Raw genomic sequence first — 27,310 nt, 5'->3', positions numbered from 1 at the left:
CAGCAATCAATTATTTCTGTCACAGATTGAACAAGCCTCTTGAGTGAGCTATCCAGAAACACTGAATGTTTCCTCAACCTGTACGGAAATTCATATTCAGTTATTTGAATGAATCCAGAGTATGAGGCAATAGTCCTTGCAAGTTGTTTTAAACTCTATAACCACATCCAGTGCTTCATCCCTTTTCATGGGTCATTTGCTATCTCCAGTGTGTTCAAGAGAAGGATCTTTGTCATCAGAATGCTCTGCCTTATACCATTGTAGGCCTGGGCCATATTGCTGCTATTTGTCCATTGAAAATCAAGTCCAAGATCAGTTTAGGAAGCTTTCCACGAAATAGCACTTCAGAGTTTGTTCTGCCATGTCTATGCTAGCTAGAGTTGTGATTCCTGTCCTCTTGGGTATTTAAAGAGTATAAACCTCTTCTGAATAATAAATCCCAGCTTCTGACTTCTCAGGAGGCTGTAAGAGCCCTTAGTTGAATCTTGTACATCCACCACGTTTCTCAATTAATTTGCTTTTCTTACCTTTATTGCTGGACTTTTTTGTAAGATACAAGAAGAACAATTTGATTCCAGTTATTGCTGACAGTCACGGACAGCAGAGCTAATAAAAACGCTATCAATGTAGTATTTGTATAACATTTCTGGGATATGCTGGCCAATGTTGCTAGTGAAAGCATTTTGAATGTACGTGCCTTTGCCATGGCAGAGTTAAAGAAGTTCACCTGGTCTTCGAATTTTTAGAAGTTTAAAAAAAAAAAAAAAAGCATAACACTAAGGCTTTCTTCAACACATTAGCAAAACCAGAACTTCTGTTTAACTTTCAAACTACCTTGTGATCTCCAGGTGGGAGGCAAGTTCCTACTTTGGTAACTAGATCAATTATCCTGAATGTAGGATATTTGAATTCTTTGAAGTCACCAGTGTAAAGAATTTCATCTACTTGTCAAAATCCTCGCTTGGTCACATAGCCAGAATAATGATTGTACGTAGTCTCTCTATTTTAATATCTGTGCACTGAATAAAACAAAAACTGGTATCCTTTGCCTTTAATCAGTGACCTGCTTGAAAAAGTTTACTCGCTTTGATCCCCACAATCTTTAATATTTGCATGAGCAAATAATGGAAACTACATTTCAATACAGTGTTACTATTTTGAGTGTATGATGATGTTTTTCAGTCTCCAAAATGCCCCCAGTCAAATGACAATAGGCTATGAATGACTGTTTTAGATTAAATCAAAGTAATCCTCTTGAGCAATACTCTTATTTCCTCTGAAAGCCAGTCTGTCTATGACAAACACATTGTTTGGAATCGTATGTCTAGTTTTGATCATCTGCAAAAAAAAAATATAAAATGAAAAAAAAAATAAGGCAAGCTCATCAATACATAAAGCTAAAAAAATGAGAATTTCATTGGGTAACTGTGAGATTCTCAAACTATCATTCTCTGTGTCATAAGTATGATCTCTCAACCTGGACTGCAATTGCAAATAGCAGTAAGGAAAATAATCATACTGTAAATTTCCCAGAAGTGGCTATGTAGAAGGAGTTATAAGTAAAGATTATCAAGGTTGTCAGTAGCGTGAAATTTCTGCTTTGAAGACTATAAGCTGCTGCCTAAATCTTCCTTGAGCAACTCTTTCAGTGAAGATACATAATTTAACTTTTGAACCCAAGTGAAAATTCTGTTTGCCTTAGAGATACTGTGTTTCCAACTATTTTATTTTCTTATCATTTGAGTTCTTCCTTGTTTGCATATAGGTATACATGCAAACTTTTGTTACTGTCTCTCAAGGAAAAAAAGAAAAAGGAGAAACACAGAAAGAGTTCATGTTTGCAGGTTTGAGCATCCTTCATCAAAAGCACATGCACTCTTTTCCTCCAATTTGTTCCCATTGGGGGAAACCCTGATCAGAGACATTGCACAAACAGACGAGGTTACCTAGTCTGTAAATTTGTAACTTTCAGTCGTAGTTTTTAGTTTACGTGCTGGGTGATTATTCTTCTCCTGGGCTTTGCAGTATAGAATCATAGAACCATAGAATTATCTAGGTTGGAAGAGACCTTTAGGATCATCTAGTCCAACCATCAACCTAATTCTGATTAAAACCATCACTAAACTGTGTCACTAAGCACTATGTCAACCCGGCTTTTAAATACCTCAAGGAATGGTGCCTCAACCACTTCCCTGGGCAGCCCGTAAGAAGCAAGTTATAAAGTAAATATTCTTCATTAGCATTCTTTGTTGCAGACTTGGAGATCTTCAGGTAACCGCTTTTAGCCTTAGTGTGTTAGCCTCTTGTCAGGCTTGGCCCTCATATTGTCTGACCTTGAGCTGCGTCTTTCACATCTCCAGTTTTTCTGTTGGGCTTAATCAGCTGTCTGCTGACCCCAGGAGGATCCATCTTATTTCCACCTCTTTGTGGTGGGTATGATAGCTCTAAGAACTGAAGCAGATCCCTTCCAACTGCAAACATCTGGTGATCCTCAGATCATGAGATTAAACATGACCTGAAAAAATCAAAAGGGGTACCACTACCAGACTTAATTAAACCTGGGTGGACTTTAATTGCAAATAGTTTAACTGACAAGTGCATTATAAACATACCTTTAATGTTATGGATTTGTTCATTGTAAAAATAATTTCATGAATGTTTATGCAATCAAATACTAGTCTGTAGATTGATTACTTATAAATTATGCTTACTGTTTGATCGCTGAATCTTTCTCCCCTTTCCCAGTTTGAAAGAGTCTAATCAAGAGAAGAGAAAAATGAATTTATTTGCTATCAATTTCCCCAGTGAGCATAGAGAGCAACTCCATCTGGACAGAGCATTGTCATTTATAGAAGACTGTCCCACAGTAATGTCTCCATGGTCTTAAAAGTTTGACAGGGATTAAAGAGAGGGGGAGGCGTGAGCGAGCCTGGGTAGGAGCTGTTAGCACAGGTAAAAGGTCTGCATTTTCTGTCAGACGTTCTTAACTAAATTGCTAGCACAAACATCTAACAGCTTTTAGTGCTTGAATGCTTCTTTATGCTACGTGTCTTGTCTCAGAAAACAGACTTCAATAGTAAAAGGTCTCTTGCCTCTTTTCCTCCCCTCACCTATGGCTGTATAAAAAGCTGGTAGACTTTTGCAGGATAAAAGCAGCAGTTCTGTAAATGCTGTAAATTCCATTGTACATTCATTTCCAATTGCTTCCACTGCTGCTCAGGTTTGTTGAACAAATTTCAGGCCCATTAAGTCTATGGAACAGCTAGGTGACCTTTCATAATGTGACAAGGAAGCCAAAGGTGTAATTTAAATACAGATAAATAGAAGTTAGAGAAACTTCAGATGTTTCCCTTTCTGTAGAGAATTAATGTTTTCTTCTGCAGAGCTGATAATTTTAAAAACATTTAGACACAAATTAGTAATAGTAAATTCTGATGAAATATGGAAAGCAACACAGAAATCTTGCTGTGATCTTGTTCAAAATCTTTCAGAAAAGTGGAATGTTATTTTGTCATCATTTAGAATATATACATTTAATTTTGTCATTTTCATTTTATGATTAAAGTACAGCATCCTAAAGTTTGAAAACAATCCTCATTTTAATAATGCTGTATTTTTCTTAGAAAACCCACAGAGGCTTTAATTTTTATTAAAACTAATTAGTTTAAAATTACTTTACAATTGAAATTTACATAGCATCATCATATATCTAAGGAGGTTTTATAGCTCCATACATTATAGTATCTATGGTAAATTGAAGCTGTGCATAGAATTGTTAAGGTTTTTTAGGCCCTTGACTGTAGTGAATGAAAGAATTCTTATTTTTCATTCCATCTCCATTTTCCAGATATTTCATCTGTGAGAACACAATGTGTTTTGTAAAATTCTGCATCCAGAAGTTGTTTTTTTTTTCTCTTGCGAATAAAAAGCAAGGTAGAGCAGAAGCTTTTGATGAAAAATGTGAATTTTTTCACTTAAAATAATCTGATTTTCAACTACATTAGTATTAGTTTAATAATCAAAACAATTCCATATTTGATGTTAAGATTACTACTAATGTTGAATGTGTTTATTTGCTAAAGATTTTTAAATTGGAATTTTGAATAGGAAAGCCTGGTCATTTTTAAAGCAGGCCATTCTACACAAAATGAATATGTTTTAAAATTAAATTGGAAATGGAAATATTTTTAGAATATTTACTTTTATCTTTGTGATTTAAGTTGACTTAGATATTAATACTGTAAAGTATTAAGTACATGAATAAAAATGCACATTATACCTAATTGGAATGTGCTTCAAGGATGCTATTAAGCAAAAAACTCAAATAATTACCTGTCATAAATAATGATGCTTTCCTAAACTTGAATCTTTGTGAGATGCCTAAAACTGTATGATTCAATGTTTGCAAGTTCAGGTATTAGTTTAAAGCAAAATACTGATGGCTAGATGTTCTCTTAATTTTACTATAGAGGACAACCAGCTCGAATAGGAATTGGAATTTCCTCCCTAATATGCTGTGATAATAGATAGCTTTGTATGATTTCAAAAGTATTGATTTTCTTTAAAACAAGAAACCAAACAAACAAATAAAAACCCCTAGAACATCCAGATTGACAACCGTTTAAAATCAAGTATTTTTTGAAATCGCCAAGGCTTCAAAATGACAGCTGTGTACTGTACAGAAGAAAACTTTTTTTTTAAATAAAAAAGCCAAGCACCTTTTTTGACACTTACTCTTTCATTTAATTCTTCTTTTGCAACATCGTTGCTAAATTTTATTATTAATAATCTTAATAATAATGATACTAATTCAAACTTTTAATATCATTTTGAGCATCATTTAACACTTTATTTCTACCTTTAGAAACAAAAGTTGATACTTTCTGCAGGCATTCGTATATGGAAACAGTATCAATTGTTTAAAGGAACTGTTTTATTATGAGTATCCTATTTATGAGGACTTTCTGTTTTTAAGTGTATCAGTCCTTGCAGATCTTCCAAGATTTAGGGGAAACAGAAGCAGAAGTGATGAGCAACTGAGGCAAACATCTTGCCAAAAGCATCAAAGTGTCCAGTATAGCATATAACTGGGATTTAGATACTAGAATTAAAAATTATAAAGCTCCATTCTTTGACATGCCAAATTATTTCATATCCCTCTGTTTTCAGTGCTTTTCTTCAGGTGGCTTAAGGTCTCTTTCCCAGGAATGATCTTGATACTTTTTCAAAAGTTTTTTAGCTTTGAAACATGATTTTATAAAGTACCTGGTGCTTAAGCCACTAATGAGGGATGTGGAGCGTCTAGGTTGGGTCTTCTCTTCCTCTTTGTCTTTCCAAGCAGAAGGCAGGGGATGGTCCTCAGGCTAGAAGCTGGTCTGGAGCTGGTCTGTTTGGTGCTGGGGTGCTCTCATCACCTCAGCAAGCTTTTTCCTCAAAGTGGAACAGTAGCTTCAGGGCTCAGCACTGGGCCAGTGATTAAGCAAGATTAATACATGGATAAAAATCCATGTAAAATGTTGAAGACCTGGATTCAGCTCCCTCTTTTGCCTACTAGAATTCAAATTTTCTTCCCTAACCTCTCAGTTGTATTGATGTAGAAGTAGAAGAAGGTAATGTGCAAAAAAGAGATTAGTGGTATAACATTAACATTTAAAATTTGAGAGAGACATTTTGACAAGTAGCATGCTGTGAATCAGATTTTTGTTGCTGAAGGATTGTCAGCAAGGTTTCATCTTTCTTGTGTGTAATTTGAAAAGCCAAGAGAATCAGATGTTCTCGTTTTGAAGCCTACAGAGGCACGATTTTAACCTGCGCAATGAGGAAAATGGACTTTTAACTGCCCTCAGAGCATGGCCACATTATTCTCTGTGATTAATTCCAGTTGGCTTTAGAGCAGAATTTGTAAGCAGAACTTCAGGGTATAGAAAAAGAACAGTAGGAGATGAATATGTAAGTAACAAATATCCTGTTTCCATGGAATTATGGTGAAGGAAGACAAATAAATACATTTTACATATATTATAATTGCTGCAAATAGAGGGTTCTCTATGTTGTCAAAGAGCAGAGAAAAAGATTATCGAAAATACTTCTTAGGGGTTCAGGTCTGACACCATGCATGTTTTGTGTTCACTTCCATTGGCACTAGGGAAAAAAGAGCATTCTTTTTTTGATTGCTGATTTTTATACAATAGGAATATGTGAAATACAAATACCACTTACTGGGAATGTTCTTATTATATATTTATTAAAAAGTTATTTTTCTTCCCTAGATAATATATGCAAAGAAGTAATCAAGTACAATAGTTTGGAGAATTAGTAATTAATTCTTTGTAGAACATAACGCATATCACTCTTATAATCCAGTGAAAAGCAGTGATTCTTGTAAATCTGCCTGCCTTTGTAATAAAGTACTGTCCTGTGGTGTATATGGGAAAGGTTTGGGTCCTTTGCACAAAGCTCTGTATTATAAAATTGAAAAGCTGAAAATTTGTAATTTACTGTAGTAAGACAGACCTTTGAACCAAATATTTGGGATAGACTTTACCTATTTTTTTTTTTGCTTGTGTTTATTTTTAATAATATATTTTTGTTATGGCAAAATTGACAAAATAGGTTAGTAGAGATTTAGCATTCATATCCTGGAGACAGCCTGAAGAGTCAGCTGCTTGCACTGTGGCCAGATCATCAATACTCTAACAGTTCATCTAAGTTCTTAAAAATCTGCAGTTAAGATTTTACAACAGTTCCTACTAGGCTGTTCTGGTGCTTGAAAGCCTTGAAAGGCTTTTGCGATCATGGAACCTTAGTCCTTTTTTCCCTTGCATGTTAAAATACACATGGGTTTTATAAAGGAAGAGAGGGATGAGTTATAAAAATAAACGTATGTAGACTGATTATTTCAAACAAATAGTAACTTTTGGTCTAAGTATTACATTTCCCACAGTGAAACTACAGTATCAAAGTGGCCTACAGATAGATTGAATGCAGATCTGTATGGAGATGAAAAGCATCTGGTAGCACTGTAGTGTTGTCACGAGATGAAAGCTTCGTTGTAGCTAAGTTTATATTCGTGTTGTACCAATTAGCAGTTTCAGTGTTAATATTTTACAATTTGGCATGTGATCATGAATCTTATATTTTGAGCAGGTAAAAATGTAGCTTCTTGTCTTGCTTTTTTCTTGATGAGTTTGTTAGCACTCTACTTGATTTTGGACAGAAACAGAAAAAAAAACCTAAAGAGAGACTTGAAAAACTGTTATCATCAATTCTAGTGCAGCTTACACACTTAACACGAAGTCAGGTTACTTACCAACAGACATGGTTGTCACAGAATACCCTACCTAAAACAACGAATGGATTTCCACATTGTGACCAAACTCTTTGCTGGAGAAAATACTTTTGAGAAGACATCTAATAATACTCAGTATCCCTGATTTTAACTTTGTCCTGCAATGAAAAGTCTGTCTTCACTTGTTATCAGAGCCCTGTTGATCTCAGCTCTCTCTTTCCCTGATTCGTGCTGCTGCTTCTCTTCCTCATAGGATCTTCTATTTTCTTTTGTAAGAAAACTGACAAAATACAGCCTTGTCTTCCCCTTTTTCTCATGTCTTTTGCGTGCTTGTCCCCAAACTCTCTGTTTTCTCCTTTGTCATAGGCACAGAAATTATACTTTGGTTTATATTGTTTAATCCTGGTTTTACCGAGCAACATCAGTCTGTTTTCTAATCTGCTTCACACCTCACTGCTTCATTTTTCTTCTTAACATCTCACTTTCTTTTATATTAGGATTTTCCTGTTGATAACTGAAAAGCAGAGTATTATTAAAAATACATTTGGGTCAGCACGAAACAAATTGGGTTGGTGTCTATTTTTTATGTGAAATTGAAAACAAAATATTGTTTAGATTGTTTCTTCAGTGAATTTTGTTGCTTTGTTTTAATGTCTTTAAACTTCTATCACCACAACATTTTGTAGGAAGGAGATTCATAAGTTCATTTTACAGTAAGGCTATCCTTTGTTTCAAACCTGCCACCTGTTGCAAAACAAAAGGCAAAATATTTTTTTTTTACAAAATACTGTAGAAAAAAAGTTAGACTGTCTCTCCAGATTTTCATCAAGGCTTCATCTACCAATTCTTCCTGTGCAACAGTTCTAAGGTACAGCCATTGAGTTGCATTTCCATACACTTACCAATCTGAAGCATCACCCAGGTCTTCCTGTCCCACCGATCAGCTGGTGAGATCCTTTCCTCTGGCCTCAGCAAATGCAGTCTTCTCACATCCACTCAGGATTCTGTTGTAAAGGAATGATATTTCTAGCTCATCCTTATGTAACTTTGTAATATCACACTTGTTTCATTTTTTCAGTTGTTTTCCCCCTTCTCTATAATATCACGGAGAAGCTACCTGTCTTCCTTTTCAAGGTGCTTCAGGACTCATTCCCACTCAATCATCACTTATTTACTGTTTACTATTTCTAACATTCTAAACGTTATTCCAGTACCTATTGTAATCAGTTTAACTCCGTCATACCTCTGTCCCTATTAAAACATCAGTAAGCTGCATGAATGAGTCACAATTAGGAAGAAGCACTATCATCACCTTCTCTCAGCACAGATGTCAAAGCCCTTTGAAGGGGGAGTGTTACCCAGCTGCTCGCTGTGTGTTACCTCTCTTTTCTGGACGTGCAGCGTGATCACAACCAAGGTTGAGACCTAAGCCTTGAACTGTATCAGGCTGACTGTGGTTAAATTGCCGACCCAACAAAATAATAAGATGGATAAGCACCATAGGGGTAATGTGTTACAATTTTAAAAGACCAGAAAACTGAAGTAATACCTGCAGTTGTGACAGGCTGAGGCTCTCAAGTGTGCAGTGTATACTGTGACTGCTGAATCAAGCCATCTTTCTTTCAAACTTTCCATTTTGTGTTCTACTGTTGAAGTTAGGAATCAAAAGTTTCCTGTTTTGTGAGTGCCAAGAACCAGGGTATAAATGTATACTTGTAATTCATTTTCAGAAATTTACAACTCACAACCCATTTGAAATTTATTCTTGAAATTGTATAAAGAACTTTTGGAGAAATAACCAAAGATGTAAAACTCAGAATTTGGAGCTTGGAAGATGGAAGTCAGAAAATTTTGTTGAGTTCCTTCAGTAGTAAGAATACATTTGCTAACAACAATGATTTTTTATTAATGAGGAATTGGATTGCTACTTCACGCTTCTCTCAGACTTCATGGAAGTGTTCTTTTCAGGACTAGTTAAAATGTCAATATGAAAGCTATTATTGTAGGTTCATCATTTCTTCTTGTATGTATTGTTTCTATAATTTGAGATGCTGTAATGCATTTGGGCTTTATATGTCAGATTAAGTTACTTGCTTTTAAACTTTTTTATCTTGATGAGGATTTGTGCTATTTAGGTTTTAGGACTGATCTCGTGCCCATGTCAGCTGTTGCTGGAAACGATAGAGACATTTGGAATCTGGAAGAATCAGATCCACAAAATCATCATGTCTCCTTGAAAGAATGCTGCCAGATTCCCAAATGAGTCAAGCCATATTTGAAAAATCTGTGGATCCAATTTACTTTTCTTCTGAGAGAATCATAAAGGGATTTACTGATAATTCAAAAGTCTCTTCTTGTCTACCAAGCCAATTGCTGTGTCATTGGCTAGATTTGGAAGCTCACAGGGTGGAAATTAAAGCATCACTTGCTGAGCCTTAGGATGGCATTCTTCCTTTCCCACCCAAGAAAAAGGGTCTATTGCAGTTCTGTATCCCTGGAACAATTATATTCCTTGTAAGCTAATGTATTCTTGGCGGAGTGCATTTTTCTATTTGCATGTGTTGTGTTATTTTGCTACTCATAAATTCTCAGCCTAGAGAATAACCTTTACAAAGGATGAATAAGAATTCCCTGTGGTTTATTATCTTCAAAGTTCCACTAGGGTATTCCATTTTTGGGAAGTAAAAGATCCAAAGTTTCATGTTCTCCAGGATGCTGGGAAATTAAATTACAGGTCTTAGCAATTGAAGCAAATAGGGACCATAAAGGCTACTCTTCATCTTCTGCTATTATTCCTCCTGAATTATGAAGCAACGGAAAGACCAAATTAAAAATTTTTTAAATTCCAGACCACTATACCTCTAACATGTGCGAACTGAGTATATAATAAGGATGTACATTTCTTATTGGGTAATTGAATGGAACTTCTGTTATTGTCAGTACATTGCTTTCTTAATTTTCTATGCATTATTCTAAAAATTGACTTCACGATGATATTGTTGCATAAAATATGTGGAACTTTTTATCTGTTTTATAGGGTTGTGACTCTCAAATGAGCATGTCAGAAGTGTCCTGCAGTGAAAGTACCTCCTCTTGTCAGTCTCTGGTACATGGCTCAGCTCCAGAAATCCTCGTTGGCCTCCTTTATAATGCTACAACTGGAAGATTATCAGCAGAAGTGATAAAAGGCAGCCACTTCAAAAACTTGGCAGCAAACAGACCACCCAGTGAGTGAAAATCTTTTTTCATCCTAATGCTTCTGTACTGGTGGGGCTCTCAGTAGCAAGGACTTCAATCCTATCATTTAGTCTTACCCAATCAAAATGAAATAGAGCAATCATCAACTAATCTGTTTCATGTTTTATATTTCTAGTCAGTTGGGAAATAGCAAAAATCAAAAATTCAAAATATTAATTGTAAGTTGACAAGAATCTTTTAATTTTTCATGATGACTGACTAATAAATTACCTTTATCATAATGATTAATTGCTAAATTACTAATGCCTCACATCATAGGCCAAGAATAAAAAGTTGGTGTTTAAAGAAAAAGTACATGCCAGCTAATATTAATATAAACACTGTGAACTATTATTGCTGTTCCTAGAGGGGTTGGTACTGCTGTCTTTAATTGCTTGTGTGCCTGTGTATATGTGGTAGTGATATATGTAACTTGGGAATGTCAGTGAAGACAGCAGAGAAACAAATTGAGACCTTTGGAATATTTACTGTGTAGAGGAACGTTCATCATTGGAAAGGACTTGAACTGTGTGTTCAAGCATTTGTTCAAAAATACATTTGTCTGAAATATCTGTGAACTTTATATGCTTTTAAATTGGAGCCAGATGGAATGTCACACACACAGAATGTTTTTACTGTCTCTAATTCTTTGAACTTGAGAAAGTTCAGCAATGAACTTTTTTAAAAATTAATTTTTATAGTTGTTTAGATGTTGAGTCTGATTTACATAAGTTGTAACCAGACATACCTGCCTCTTCCTCTTGATTTTGTCTGGAGGCTTCAGGTTTTAGCCCCTCTTTCTGTTTCTTACATCTTAGCCCCAGATTTGTATGGCACTAGCAGATTATCTGACACTACTAGATTATGTGGCAGGCTGCTAACATTTTATGAGTGGTTTGCACATCACGCTTTGTCTTCCAAGTTAAGGAAGTAAGCCAAACAACTTGAGACTTCTTTCTTTCTTGACCCATGTTTTATTTCATTTCTTAATTACATTTGGCTCAGTTTTACTTTCTCTATATTTTTCACACTGATGGAGCCAGACTTTGACAACATGGCCAGAGAAGAAACGTGAAAGAAGAATCTCTAATACTTTTATATAATTAGATAGCTGCTCCAGAGTCACATAATTGGAGGCAAAGCATAGAAATAGATGGGGAGAGCCAAGAAGACCCAAGGACACTGGGGTGGGGAAGGAATGAAAAGGAGAGAAGACCTGGAGAGAAGGGACCATGTGTTCCCTTAAAGGAAAAAAACAGTAGGTGGCTTATGCTTATCTTTCTGGAATCTCTGAAGAAAGCCAAGTTTTTCTTGAAATTTAGAATATGCAAGTTAGATGGAGGCTCAGGACTTGTTTTGAAGAAGTTTTTTGTTCATTCCCTGGTATGTTAATTCCCTAAATGTGCTCTGTGGGCCCATGCTGTGTCGCTAACCGTTGTGTGTGTCACTGGGGTCAAAAATCGGTTTCAGATTGTAAAAAAAGCAGCATGGAACATGGGACATAACCTGTAATACCATGTTTTGTCTAACATTTTTGTAGGGAAGATCTTGTATGCTACATTTTGTTACCCCATGTGAAGGATAGGAGGAAGTTTTGATATTCATAACAATAATGATCCAGATCTGTTTAGGCAAATGCAAGTTTAGAGTTTTGTTGTTTCTAGAAAGCTGGAAACTAATGCACTTTCTGGGTCTGGTAAGACCATGCAGAGAGTATTGTGGAATCCAAATTTCTCCTGTGGGTTGTTTGTTGATGTCCCTCTCCCACCCCCGATAGCATATTCTTGTGAACTCCTGGACCCAGGTGCATACATTTCCTAACCCCCTGTCAAGTGCATTGTGGACGTGTCCCAGCCTCTCTCTGTGTCATCATTTCCACACAATGAAAACTAAGGCCCATAGGGTTGATGATGAAACGCTCTGATCAAATTCACTGTTTGGACCATCAGTGGTCCAAAATCCTAAGTACATGCACAGAATGATTCGAGTTGGAAGGGACCTTAAAGATCATCTACTTTCAACCTCCCTTTCACGGGCAGGGACAACTTTCAGTAGGCCAGGTTTCTGCACAGACAGGTCAGTGTTCATTCGGGTCTTGAGAAACTACGATAGAAAGGGAAGCAATTATTCTTTCCCACGTGTTCCTTTCTGTAGTCTAGGGGTTGTGAACCTATGCAATTTTTCTTAAGTGCTTCTGCACCAAATATGGATTAAGTCCTACATTTCTGCTTATTGGTAGTGTATACTCCTCTGCTGAGTATTATATGTTATATAGTAACTCGTTTAGCAACTGAGTACAGGCAAATAGGCCAAATCCTGCAGTCAATAACATTTCATGTTAAAATGTGTCTTTGTTTCTTTGTGTGATATTTAGTATTTCATCTGATAAAAAGATGCTTCTTAGTAACCTTTAAAATTTTGTTGAAACGGTTACAAGCTTTTACACATTAAATGCATGTGTGTGTATGCATGCAAACACACATTAAATCCATAAATACATGGATTTTAACCAGTGAGATCCTTACATTTTAAATAGAGACCCATAGCTGAATTTCAGATGCAAGCATCCCTTGGCTATTTTTAGAGATTAGATCAGAGTCATTCTCCTGCCCAAGTCCATCACTACTCAAGAACTAAAGTGTTGTAATCAAATGTCTGTAATTATAAAAGCTAAGGGCAAAACCAGCTTAGTTTTCAGTTCAGTGATTTTTCATTTTATTGCTTCTAATATATGAAGTATAATTACTGTGTGCAGTTTTTCTTAATATGCTGGAGTTTGCATGAAAAAGCATAAGGTTTGATAAAAAGGTTACAGTGATTTTTACCCAGTCTTCTCTAACCTAATCGTTTGCATGATTCTTTCTATGTTGAGTGTGATTTAGAACCCTGTAGCTATTAGTGCTAAGATAACCCATAATAAAAGCGGTGTAATTTTTGTTAAAGATTACACAAAAACTGCACAAAATCTTCATGAAGTTTTACCCAACAGTCCTTTTGTTCAATCCTTTTTCTGATCTATGCTGCTAAGGTTTTGTGTTCTTCCACTCCAGTGAATAGTGTTTCCTCTTAAACTTTAACCTTTGATCCTCTCTCACCCAACTATTGACATCTGGTCATTATTTCTTTTACTGCTTTCCACCCCCTGTTGTCAGATGGACTGTTCTGTTGTCTAAAACACTTGATAGGTGGACAGGTTTATATAATCCGAGGTGAGTTCCTGTAGAAACTAATTGGATGTTGTCTTTTTCATGCAAAAGAAAATTTGCCAGCAGTAAAGCTATCCATGGCTGCATACCATATTGGTTTCTAAAAGTATATCTTTATTATTTGTGGCACTCTCTAATGCAAAAGTTGCATCTATCTCTGATTATGGATGTTGGAATTTCAGTGTATGTCAAAGCGAAAATATCCAATTTGCTTCTTTTTACACAAACTCCAATGTTATTCATTAACATGAATATGACAGGAGTAAAGAATGAAAAAACAGATTGTTTTATACAGTTCTGTGTTTCCTAAAGTCAGTTATAACTTCATGAAATGCACATCCTTCTGCAGGAGCATGGCTTGGTGCATCTTTAAAAATAAAGTTTTATACCCAAATAGTAACACCCAATGTGTGCTAACCACATTTACTTGCATCAGCTTCTTAAATGTATTTCCTAAGAGCACTGTACAAGCTATGTTTTAAACAACCATATTGAATTATGGAAAAAATTATTTCTCTTCAAAGGTGTGTTAAATGTATTCCTTCATGATTCTAGGAATTCAGAGGGGTTATTGTGTTGTGTAAACTTCCACCTTTGAATGCACTTTGCTACATTTTGGTCTTTAAATAAAATTGAAAAGTCCAAAGTAAGAACCACATCCATGCAGAGATTATTCTTAAGCATTTCATTCTGGCTGTTTTGATCTCATCACTGCATATCAACATGTTTTTTTATTTCTTTTCATTAGTTGCTTTTGTTCTACTTTGTTTATTTGTATTCTCTGAAAATTCAGTGTTATGCTTTATGTTATTGTGGCTAGTTGGAGCTTGCTAAGTGTTATTGCAACTTAAGTTTGTTTAGAACAAGTAAATGGGGGGTCAACGGGAAGAGGATTATGAGGTATACCTTTAACTTAACCCATATACATAGTAGTGAAGCTAGTTAATTTGTTATTGTGTTTGTAATATTTTGCTTACTTGTCATCTTTTCATGTGTCTAAACTAAGCTGTGTTCAGTCAGCCTGGTATACACCATATCCTTGCGTCTTGTAAATATCTCATTCTCAAAAACTTTTGTTCTAAGACAGCTGATATTCCAAAATATGGTTTATTTTGTAGATACATATGTTAAGTTAACACTGCTGAACTCGATGGGGCAAGAGATGTCCAAATGCAAAACTTCCATCCGCCGAGGACAGCCGAATCCAGTATACAAAGAAACCTTCGTTTTCCAAGTGGCACTGTTTCAGCTTTCAGATGTGACGCTCATACTCTCTGTATATAATAAGCGCAGCATGAAACGAAAAGAGATGATAGGGTGGATTTCCTTAGGTCTCAACAGCTCAGGAGAAGATGAACTCAATCACTGGACTGAAATGAAAGAATCGAAAGGACAGCAAGTATGTAGATGGCATACTTTACTGGAGTCATAATGGATGCTACGAAGTGCAGTCGTGGTTTTAAGGGAGTTTGGTCTTTCCAGAAGATGATCATCCCTGGGACACGATCAGCAGATTTGTTGTGGAAGTAAAGAATGAAAATTGAGGTCAACATTCCATCGTAAAGAACGCACAACATGCAAAATGGCGGGATTTAATATATAGCCTTCACTTAGTGTCAGACACTTCCTTGGTGTCAGAGAAGCCTTGCTGTACACAGATACGTTATTGGTCCCTCCCCCATCCACCTGATGCTGTATTCGTTTGGGTTTGTTTTGTGGTTTTCAGAAACATTTTATGTAAGGTTCTCCAAATTAATGTAAGCTCCTCCTTGTGTACTTTTTGTATTGCTCTAATACTGTAGCTTCTGACCTGCCTGCAGTCAGATTAAAGGTCAATAATTTGCACTTTGATAAAAAGTTAATGATCTGTAGAGCGAAAGGAAAAGAAAAAAACCACCGGTGGAGAAGAACACTTAGTAATATAGCATATATGGATATACTGTTGTTTTACACTGAGTTTCTTTCCAGGAGCTTAGTACAACTAAGTTTTCATTTTTTGATATGCAGTTGGTTTGAAAAATACTAGCATTTGGGCATCAGGTGAACTTTGACATCAAACTAATGTTTCTTCAATCTGTGACAGGAACGAGCTCTTTATATGGCATAAATTGGGTTTTTCCCTCTTGCCTGTACTTCTGCCTGATCCAAAGAGACCAGATCATTAGTTTGGTCCCTTCCAAATCTCCTTAGACAGGTTGTACTGTAAAACTATGTAACTTTCTGTTGAAAGCACTTCCTGTATTCATGTATTCCAATGTAGGAAGCTCATAGAGCATGACTTTACTAAAAAAATATTTTCGTTAAGCAAATTGATACAGATTTCTTTAAAATGTCAGCAGTTGGAAGTTAGGTTGAAAGCCTGTGAAGGAAGTGGCAGCAGTTGAACTACTCTGAATGACACAAAAGACTGTGACTTTGGTTGAAATAGGTATCTGCTTGAGTCTCTTCTGAGCTGTTTTAGGGATTACCATATGCTGTTGTTGGAAGTAGAGAGCAGACCAGGAGTTTTTACCTTTCTTCTTGGAGAAGAGAACATCAGTAAGTTATTTTTCTAGTGATTTGCCAGCAATTGAACGAATGTTCACACCCAAAATAAAGGTTTGCTTTGTTTATATTCAAGTTGGGAAACACAGCTTTCTAATGACACAATTGAGAAGCTTCAGTATCTCAAGAAAGTTTGCCATCTGATAAACACTCATGGCTTCCATCTAAATTAGGGAAATATCAGTGCTTCTGAGATTCCTGTTTGTCCTAAATACTTTAATTGGAATCACTCTAGTTGAATGACTGCTGAATCCAATTCATATTATTGAAATTGTGGACTACTGAGTAAACATATTTTTAAAAAGCTTCCCAATTCAAATATTCTTTTTGCCTGTAATTACAAGTTTCATTTAATCTTAGTTGTTGCTGTATGGAAACTGATTATTTTTCTTATAAGTGATGGTGACGTCTTACTAATACGAGGCCTCACTGACTGTTGTAGCACTTGGTGGGTAGAAGAGTGAAGTTTTGGATTTTGTTGAGAGAATTAGTGGTAGCCTAGAGCATTCTCATTAGGACAAATGTTTTTCTCTCAAATTTCTTTATAATACTACCTTTGAACAATCCTGGCTTCAGGGTATACCGTCAAGTACAGTGAGATCGGAGACAGTGAGTATGCTATAATAAAGGTATTTCACATGGTTCTCAAATTCTCACACAACTTAACAATTTCATTAAGCCCTTTTTGGTAATTTCACTACTTGGTTTATTTGGTGCCTTTTGAGGGATTTATTTGCAAAGCCAGGCTTTCAGTTTTTATTGATTTAAAGATTTAAAACGTTCTTACAGGCCTTTTTTTTTTTTTTTTTCCTTCTGGTATTGTGCTGCTGCTTCATTTACAGAAGCTTTATTTAGTAAATATAAAAATAATGCAAAAACTTTCTTTAAGCAGGAACAGTCATGCAGTAATACAATATGAGTTGTCTCTTTCAGTCCTTTTTGTTGTTCAGTTTGTGAAATGTAATGTTGAGTGTAGAATTTAATAAAAAATCAACATTAATTTTATATGCATAAGAAAAATGTTCAGATTTTCCCAATCCTGTCAGCTTTCCATATAGTAGAAACTCTGACTTAGAAGCTGATCAAAAGCAATTTTTCAATGGATGTGGAAGTGTTTTCACTCATTCTGTTTGTGGATATTTGGATACTCTTTCCTAAAGGTGAAAGTTGGTTCTTGATGGTTGTTTCTGTACAGGTTTTGCTTTATAAAATGATGTACGGTATTTAACAGCAAGAACTGAGCAAATTAATTCCAGTGGAGAATGTACGTAACATCACCATTGAACAAATGAAGATATCAGTTTGGAAGGTGAAGCAAACAACCTCTTACAGAACCAAACTAAACTGTAACATGACTTGGGCTTCTGTTTGTAGGTTGCATTGCTTCGGTTCTACATCTAACCACTCAGATTTCTAAGGCGCTGAAATCTAAATTTAGACACAGAGATTTATAGCAGTCTGTGTTGGGCACATTTGGGAAAAGGAATCTCTTTCTAGATCATGTGATTTTCCCAAGGTATCCAGGTTCAGTCGGTGCTTTGCAGGAAGTTTGCCTTACTTGGATTTCTGCTGTGTGAAGGCTGGGAACTGAATGTATAAAGAATGGAAATGAATGTTTAATTTTGAGGCAGTAGAATACGGATTTGTCACGCAAAACTGGTCACACCAGTAATTGGATTCACCCTGGGATTGTTATGATTTAGTTACAGTATCAATAGCTGTCATGTTGTTTTTTCTTCCTAGATCCCATTCTTATGATTTGCTTGTCATTTTGTTTTTCTTATTGCTTTATGCAAACCTATACTTTTGTATTTGAAATCTGCCTTTAGATATTGGGGTTTTTTAAACCCTGTGTAAGGGCTTATACATACAGTGTGGTTTTGTGCATTCAGTTAAATCTTTAGCGTGGAACAGAATTTCTAAAGAACAAAGTGTCCGAAGCAAATTAGAAAGAGGCATTTGTGTTTTCCTCAGAGTTGTCTGTGCTTTTTTTTTCATAGCTTTTTGTTGTTTACCTTTGTTTGAAGGTACAGTTAGTACTTGGAAGAGTTTATCAAATTACTTAATTACTTTTCTGTGTGCCAATATACCATGTAGAGATTACAGTTCTCGAATCTGATTCCTGACAACGTAGCCTTAAATAATTATAGACCAGTGACGTGCTTACAGATTCTATTCTTGAAAACACTGCATCCTTTCTGCGTATGATCTGTTTTGTTTAACGTTTAGAACATTTCACAAAGTTTATCTCAAAGATAAACTCTTCTTAAAATATTATGAGAAAAGCTGGTTGGTCCCTTTCTGTGGTAAGGGCGGGATTGTCACGCAGCCTCTGCAGGACGTTGCTGTCTCCCACCTATGTGGAGGCAGGCGAGGAGTCAGCAGAGCTGTGCTTCCATTCCCCATTCAGGGCAGGAGGATGGCACTGGGGGGGTTCAAAGCTTGGTCCCCATGGTGGTCCTTCAGGCTCAGGGCTTGAGACAGCCATGTTGTAACCGCACCGCGAGGTCTGACTGCAGAGCAGAACTCAGGCAAGGTCTAAGTTCTGCTCCTGGAGAAATATGACGTAATTTCTAAATCCAGCTGAAGTCCTCTAACCTCATTAGTAATTAGATTTCAAAATATGGTGAGCCCTTGGAATGAATGTGCTCTTACTGGAGCTGAACACTCTTTATCAATTAAGAGAATACTTGAGCCAAAAGCAGATTTCATGGCATTTACTGTAGGAGATGTTTTCACCTGTAAATTTTTGCAACCAGTCCTGATGGCAAATGCAGGGCCAGCATCAATACCTTCCCATTTTTCACACCTTTCCAGCAATATGTTTTTGTTGTCTAAAATTTGTTTGTGTTACTGATTTATCCTCTTTTCTCCCTAATGACTTGCTCCTTGCAAACTCCCCAGCACCCTGAGAAGCTGTTTGTGGCAGTCACTGGACCACAGAAGTCAAGGGCACCCTGCACCTCTTACAATAAGGTACTGGTGCCAAATTGCTGTGACCTGTCTAACTCCCTAAGATTTCTGAAATGCAAACCATCAATTTTAATGGAGTGAAGCAGGGGAAGAAAACTTTTTCTTTGAAGGAGGCATTTTAATGTAGGAATTGAATACAGATCACTCTTACACATAGAAGTTCTAATAAAAAGCCTGTGGTAAAATCAGAGAATGAGGTTTGAGGGGAAGCCTTTTGGCCTGAGCTGTTCCAACCTGAAACTAATAGCAGAATGCCCTTTCAGTTAACTCAGAGCTGTACCAAACCCTTTACTTATTCATTACACTTTTCTGGAGGAAAAAAAAAAAGCTGTCCTATTTAAAGCAGTCTTTAATATTAGGGCTTGTCAGTTGTAAGGCAGACTGACTTCCTCCTGAAGCTGAATTGTCAGTACCAGCTAAACATCCATCTAATTCTCCCACTGAGGAATGGCATGCCCACCATTAACGTTAACGAGAGGAGCCCATGGGTGTCAACAGGAGCGTGGACCTGACCCTGAAAGCGTGAAGTGCAACAGGATGGGCAGATTAGAGCAGTGGCACCGCAGGGCACCTGCAGCACAATCACATGGGCTTTCAATTATGAATGGAGGTAAAAAAGCAAATACTCAGATACAAACGTGTTATTTAATCATTATCCCTTATTTTTGTTTTCTCTTTTCCTCAGCTTCGGAAATATTTTTTAAATTTTAATATTAAAAATGTTAAAGCAACCCCCAAACATCTTGATCATTTTGACTGGAGCATTCAGCAAAGTTTATTGTTGGAACAAGCCATCAAGAATGTTTTGTATTTTGGTCTATTGAACTCAACTGCCAGATTTTGTAGCACGTCACAGCTGGATTTCAGACTCCTTCTTCTGATGGTAGTTTTTGAGGGGAAAGTCACGGGAGTGTTTGCTTGTCAGTGAGTGAATCAACGCCTGATGAAGAGATGTCATCTGAGAGTGAGAGCATTTAAATTAGAGACGGCTTCATAAAGTGGCAGCGACACAAACTCCACTCTTGGAGCTTTGTGGCCCTCAGAGGGCCCTACTCAGAGAAACTGTGACACGTGAATTGTAGGAGTTAATACCTTCAAAGCGGCACAGCTCTGGGTGGGCACTCCATGGTTTCTCATCTAGTATATTTTACAGATGTAAGCAGGGTAGATAGTGTTTACTTGGCTAGGGTGAGTACCGGCTGGCCTAGGGTGACAGGGATTAGTTTAGCCTTAACAATTTATCACTGCCCCTCCTTAATTTCAAGCAGGGTTTCTTCCTTTCTGCAGACTCTGCAGAAATCTTCTACACCCAACGTATCCGCTTATATTATGCCTACCCAAATAGGGCACAATTATATTAACGCTGGCAAGCTTAGTTCACGTGTAACGTGGTGTGACTGAATTAATCAACTGGTGGGATACATGCTGGATTAGGATTTGCTGTGCAGGCTTCTGCTGGTGTAATAAAGAAATAAGATCCTTATGGAGAGGAATGTGTCAGGAGTCAGGAAAGCGGGTAGTACAGGTCCAGTAGGAATGAAGACCAGGAAACAGCTATGCCCAGAAAAGGGGCAAGGCTGGCTTGGTAGCAAGAAGAATTCATTCACTTCCTTGGAAGCATCTGCTGGTAGAGCTGGCATAAAACCTCCAAAAGCTGCCTGTCCCTGAGGACCCTACCCGGGAGAGCAGAAGCAGCAATACCACACCACTGAAGGAATACCTCATGGACATTCAGGGATGTAATTAATGTCATCCTTTTTTCTCTTAAATCTGAGAATGAGAGTCTTGCCCATTGTATCGAGTTAATTTTTATTTTTTTTTGTTTTTGCTGTGTTTTGCAAATCCTGTGGACACAGACTGCATGCCGAAGGTCTAAAGCGGATTGCTTTATAACTTTTGGTGCGTTTCCAAAGCATGAGTTTGAATGAATTTACAGAATTAATTAGAAGCATTATCATAGCTTTGAGATGTAATCTCTAGGCCATAGTGCAAGCAAGGAGCAGGGCTTTGAACAAGTTTTGATAGTAAATTTTGCAAATGGCTTATTATGACATTTTAAGAAAATTTCTAAGTAGTTGAATGTATTAGGGAATATTTACAAAAAAGGAGATAGAACAATGATCTTTTCTTACTATACAGCTAGTTTGCTGTCCTTTCCAGTAAACCATAAGGTTCATTAGTGCTCAGTACTGTTTCGTTTATGATAACTGTTTTTAATGTGATTTTCATGACCAAGTGTAATTAGTGAAACCTTTTACTCAATTTTTCCCTTTCTTTGCTTTTTTTAAGGAGAGACTTCTCCTTATATAGTATATATACTTTCTTACAGAGCTTTCTTACCTATTTTTATATAAGATGATTTAACAATGTAAAATTAAATGCTCTATGAGCAAGCTATATCACTGTTACACAATCTAAAGTGCTAATATAATGACTAAGGGCCTGAACCTACTGCCTTTTACTCAGGTCCTGGTTTAACCACGTCTTTCATGTTGTGCAGTACCTTTCCCTATAAACGGTTCCATCTATTTTTCCAGGATGACTCCAAGAAAGGCACTATTAACATGAATAACAGTGGTAAAACCGAGCCTCCTCTCCACTCTTAGCGGGACATCTGTCATGAGTAAAGGCTGCTGGCTCTGTCCCAAAAGTATAGTTATAGATTATAGTTCCCTTGATCTTCAGTAATTTTGAACTTGTTTTCTGGTGACTATAAGCTAATAACTGATCTTTGTGAAAACAAATATTGAGTCGTGCTGTTATCAGCAAGAGTATTAAAATGTGTTTCACATTTTAATTCATTCTTTCATTGGGATATAAGGAATTGAGTTTGTGAAGCGTTATATTGCATAGAGATAGCACACATTCACCGCATTTTTAAAAAGTAAGAAATATACAGTATGTAGCATTTTCTTGCATACTTTTATACTGCCTGTACGCCACCGATGCACTCGGTGCCTTCTTTCTTTTGTATAAAATGAATACATAGAGAAACTAAAGCTATCGTGCATAAGCAATGTCACTGCAACTGAAGAGTTGTCTTAACCTGATTATTTCTAGTGCAGGAGGTTTGAGGTGGCAGTTCAGTTTAACACGATGCATTTCTTTGGGTTTGAAGGTTTCCACTTCCCTTCCTCACCCCTCTCTCCCAGAAACCTCCCCATACAACTGTTTATTCTTAATTGATTCCTGTGTCTGATGTAAGTCACATGTTGTTAACCAAAGAACCAAGTCTGTTTCTAATTCTTTGGATAAATAGTGTTTGGACTTTCTATTACTTAAAGACAGAAATGATAGAATGGATCTCTTTGAACAAATATCAAATTAGGCATCTGTAAATGCGATTCACAGCTGAGAATTCAAGATACCTCTTTTCTGACTGGTTGTGCATTATTGTATCAGTAGCAAAGTGTTTGAGTTGTATTTCTTTGTGCAATTTAATCAAAATCCCACCACAAGCAAAAATAATAGTAAGTCAGTGCTGTCAAATTAGCTTGTTTTACCCATTTTATACCGGTATCTGAAGTGTGCAACTTTGAGAATAGATTCGGCTTTTCTGCGTCTGAAGTCCTGGTATTATCTAATAACTGTCTCGTGTGTGCTGATCTTACAGAAACAGACTCATGCTGCACTCTATGTACATTTCCTAATTGTACCCTCTTCATTCTCTTATTTATGTGATATAACACAGTTTTCAATGACTGTTTCAACTTGAAATTCCTTAAATTTCAGTGCATGTATAGCCTTAAACATTTAAGACACCAAGCACAGTTTTAAAGGGAATAGGTTATATTTGCAAGTCCTGTTTGGCACAGAAATCAGATAATTATTTTTATATAGCAATCAAAGATTGTAGAAAATGGGTATATTGCAGTCATGTTATCAACAATGCTCCTAATTGTATGCATTTTTAAAAAAGCATTTTTGCTGAAGTTTTCAGAAGTGAAATATCAGTGCTCGTTTTCTTTCTTGAATTTGCTTGTTTTGTTTTCGTGCTTTCATTTCTGTACAGAACCTTGGAGCCCCTAACTAATTCACTCCTATTTTCAGAATTCCTTGAGCTTCTTTTCTTTTCTGCTACATTTCTAAGTTGAATAAGAAGTAATTAAAATTCTCAAATTTATTTATTTATTTATTTATTTTACATTTTGACAGTAACATAATTAGAGCAAATGACTGTTTGCCAACTGTTTATGCAGCTTATTAAAGTCTTAGGACTTTGTTTGAAAGTGTCATGATAATCCAAATGAAGACATACGTTTCATGGCATTGCAGTCCACAGTAGGTGAAAACGGGAGTTCTGGCGATTAAAATGCAGATCTGCATATTGGGTGTCAGACTGTAAATCCCCAGAGGGATTTATAATTAAGTGTCACATTTTATCTACAGTACCTCCAGTTGTGTGTTGTCAGATACTTGTTTTGTTTTCTTTATTATTACTTAGCAAAAAACTACTTTTATCATTTCATGCTACTGTATATTAATCTTGAGGGTTTCCAATGTGTAAGATTAGTTAATGTTGTCGGTTCTCTTTCTGTGAAAAAAGCTGGACTCTCAGCGTACACATCTCATTACTATTCTGATTTTGGGGAGAGGCAAAATGCCACCAGCTGTTTTCAGTTACCTGTACAGCACAGGTAGCTTTAATCCCATGTTGGTTTGATTAAAACATGCTATAGTATATTTTCAAACCATGCACCTGTCACAACATTAAAATAGTCATTTTGCATACCTGGAGCTTTGCAGCTGTGGATTTGTATTTTGTTTGCTCTATTTGTATTGTTTACTCTGTGAAATGTATTTTTGTCAGTTTGAGGACTGGAATGGGTATCCTTTGGTCATTTCAAAGTATTTTCTGTACGTGGAACTAGCTTTTTGCATGTAAACTTAATTGCTGGAAAGTATTTGAAAAAAAAAAAAAGGAAAAATCACTTTTAAAACCAGTTGTTGTCACTTTCCTTTGGAATTCGTTAGATCGTAAACAAATGTAATAGACTTCACTGTTTAGAAGATAGTAACGCTTGGTCAACTGTTTGAACTGCTGTCTGTGCTAAAGAGAAGAAGAACTTTTTTAATTTTGGCAAGGGAACTAATCCTAGCCTTTACACACTTTTTGGCTCTGTTTCCAAATTTCCTAAGTTATCCCCAATTGCCTTTCTGTTCCTCACAGTCTTCGTTGATGTCATGAATCTTCTATTTAGAGAATTTTAAATTAAGCAGTGTGATAACGTTCTGACAAATATGATGTGTATACTGGCAAATAAAGACACACTCAGGTGATCGTTCTGATTGACTTTATACAGTTTTCTTCTGGGGTCATCTGTGATTCCCTCTGCTTCTTTGTTACACATCTGTTTCTCAGGAAAGATCTTCTCTAACATATTTATGCTTAACTTCCACTTTCCAACCAGTAAGTAAGCTGAAATAACTGAGGTTTGATTTAAACATGAAAGAACACTGTCTGTAAGTAACAATTATAATTTTACTGTGACCCAGCTTAGATCTTCTATATTATCCGCCAGTGATTTTTGTAGTACATATAGAAAAAAGCTCTCTGGGCTCTCATGGCAGCTCTGCTTTAAGATGTGCCTGAATATATGTATGTTTTAATACATATTAGCGTACATGAAAAAAAAAAATTGTTACAACAATTAAAGCATGTTTTCTTATCCTAAAGGTAGGAAGACTTAGTATAAAAAACTTCTATCATTTCTTCCCATTTCTGCAGATGAAAGGCGCGTAGCCCAGTGACTTTTACCAGATGAAAGTGGAGAGAGGGGTGCGTTTCTTTGCGATATGATCCTGATCATCTGGACCCATCCTCATCATCTGTGCAAATCCTAGGACTTCCACAAATAAGATAACGTGGTACTTGCTGCTGTTAAGGCTGGCATTTTCAAAAGGCTATACACTTTAAAATAACTTATCATTCCATATGGAGACTGGTGCGTATTTGGTACTTGGGAAGCTCTGAGAGGAGAGCTTAACGTTGTGTCCATATTCTTTAGAAGATTTCACAAGACATTTGGTACCCTTGTCTATCAGAAAAAAAGCTCCCATAAATGTTCTTCTCCAAATTATGGGAGATCTCTTAAAAGGTGATAATATGAACTATTAGGTATTTGTTTAAAAAACAAGGATTTATGAAGCTGTGGAAACATGGCAGAAATAAATTAAATACATGTGTTGTCTATATGGTAATAGTTGCTCATAATTTATAAACAGCCATTTTCTACTCAAAGGTAATATAAAAAGGAAGAGTTAATACACGTATGATTGAAATTCAGCTTCCAGCTGTGTGTGTGGCACCTTTCTTTCACCCGTGTTTCATGCATGTAGCTGAGTGGAATTACACGTAATGCTCATAGTTGTTAATTAGTTTGTTCTGTATCAGTAATTGCTTCAGTCAGGTAGAGCCAAGTTACATCACTTCTATGCAGATACAACTTTACCTGTCAAAGGTTTTCTCTGAATAGTTGTCTTCCTGGGGCAAGTTCTATATTAGGTAGTATTTAAAATCTTTTTGAAGCCATTAGTTACTTATTTCCAAAAACTCCTGTGAGTAAGGGCTAGTTAGCATTTTTCCTTGTAGGCTCCATGTCCTTTCTCTAGTGTATTTGTTTTTATAGTCCAGTAGTGCAGTTCTAATTTAGTGCTTGATTCATATTAAACATTTCATTTTACTCATAAATTACTCTGCTTCCTCAAAATTAAAGAGACCATTACTAAGGCATTTTGTTACCTGCTAATAATTTTGAGTAGCTACATTTCAGCATAGGGATTCTAAAAACTAAATTTGCTCTTGTATGAAAAATAGTAAGGATAGAAGGAAGAAAAACAAATGCAGAAATGAAATAAATTCTCATCAAGTAAGATCATGCAACAAATCAGCTGGGCTTTAGATAAATGATTTATTATTAAATTCAAAACCTAATAGGTTTGTGTGTTCTGAGTGTAGATTACACTGGTTTGTTTTCCACTTAATTAGAAGCCTTACATTTCATCTTATTAATAATGAAAATCCTCTTGTCAAATTGTGTAAGATCATGTTGAACTAATATGTATGTTTTAGAGGGAGAATAAAATCTCCCCTCATAGCCTTTCATATTATTTCATTGCATTATGCAAAAATGACATTCTGCTTTTAATTTTGCTAGTGTGAAATAAGAAAACTTCAAATCATCTTTCATTCCTGGTTGAGAAAGTCCTGGTTTCAAGAACTGCGGTGAAGATAGTTTCATCTCTGTAGCTGACTGTTCACCATTAAAGGTTAACTGTAAACAGAAATTCAGAATACCAGGCCAACTCAGCTTTATAAATGTAATGAGTAAGAGTATAAAATATAATAATCCATCAGTAATCAAAGCTTAAGTTATACCTTTCATATCAGTTCTTGTTGCAGTGGTTCAACAGTTCAGAAAGGGAGCAGGCTTAAACATGCCAAAGGAGACCAAATTTGTACCCCACTTGTTTATTAGAGTTAAGTACACATTTTCCATGGTATCACAGCATTTTCATCTGCCTATGCAGAGACCTAAAGCACCAATAGACTAAAATGTCAGTCACACAAGCGTTTGCTAATTAATGCCTACCCCAGAAAATGTCTGGCACTCTTAGGAAATCAGAGAGATATAGAATGTAGAGATCATTCATATTTATATACTTTTTTAAAAAAAAAAAAAAAAAAGCAGCAAAACGAAAAGGCGTTTAATCAGCTATTTTAAAAAGCTCCAAATCAGTCAGCCAGGCTAAAGGTCATGGAAATGAAGCTACACCTCAGCGAGCCTCAGAGGCAAATCATTGCACAAGCTGGTTGTGGTTTTCTGAGCGGGTCTGAAGCCCCCGGGAGCCCATGAGCGGGGCCAGGAGGCCAAGCGGTAGCATCAGCCGTTCAGCCCTCACCATCTGTGGTGCCTGCAGCCGAGTGACGGTGGGATGAAGTCGTTCCGTGTGTTGCCTTATTTCCAAGCACATGGGGTGGTTTATTTTTTTTTTTAACTGAACCTCCCAGGAGGCACGGCAGCGAGCACAAGCCACTGTCATCGGCAGCACCGGTAGATGT

The 27,310-nt window shown here is 36.4% G+C and overlaps 1 protein-coding gene across 2 annotated transcripts in view; it reads left to right on the top strand.

Annotated features, from left to right (window-relative positions):
* The window catches only part of SYT14 (synaptotagmin 14), a 93,634-nt gene extending 69,101 nt beyond the window's left edge, over window positions 1-24,533 (top strand). Inside the window, exons 7-9 of one of the 2 annotated variants that reach the window (XM_014951219.1) lie at window positions 10,326-10,515; window positions 13,678-13,734; window positions 14,850-24,533. In XM_014951219.1, coding sequence (XP_014806705.1) covers window positions 10,326-10,515; window positions 13,678-13,734; window positions 14,850-15,163 — 561 coding nt within the window. In that variant the 3' untranslated portion in view covers window positions 15,164-24,533. The remainder of the gene's footprint in view (window positions 1-10,325; window positions 10,516-13,677; window positions 13,735-14,849) is intronic. The other variant, XM_014951220.1, reaches the window with a different exon arrangement.
* Window positions 24,534-27,310: the final 2,777 nt, after the last annotated feature.

Source organism: Calidris pugnax, unplaced genomic scaffold (assembly GCF_001431845.1).
Source record: "Calidris pugnax isolate Ruff unplaced genomic scaffold, ASM143184v1 scaffold24, whole genome shotgun sequence".
Classification (NCBI taxonomy): domain Eukaryota; kingdom Metazoa; phylum Chordata; class Aves; order Charadriiformes; family Scolopacidae; genus Calidris; species Calidris pugnax.
The sequence above is the reverse complement of the archived record's forward strand: the minus strand, read 5'-3'. Positions and strand labels throughout refer to the sequence as shown.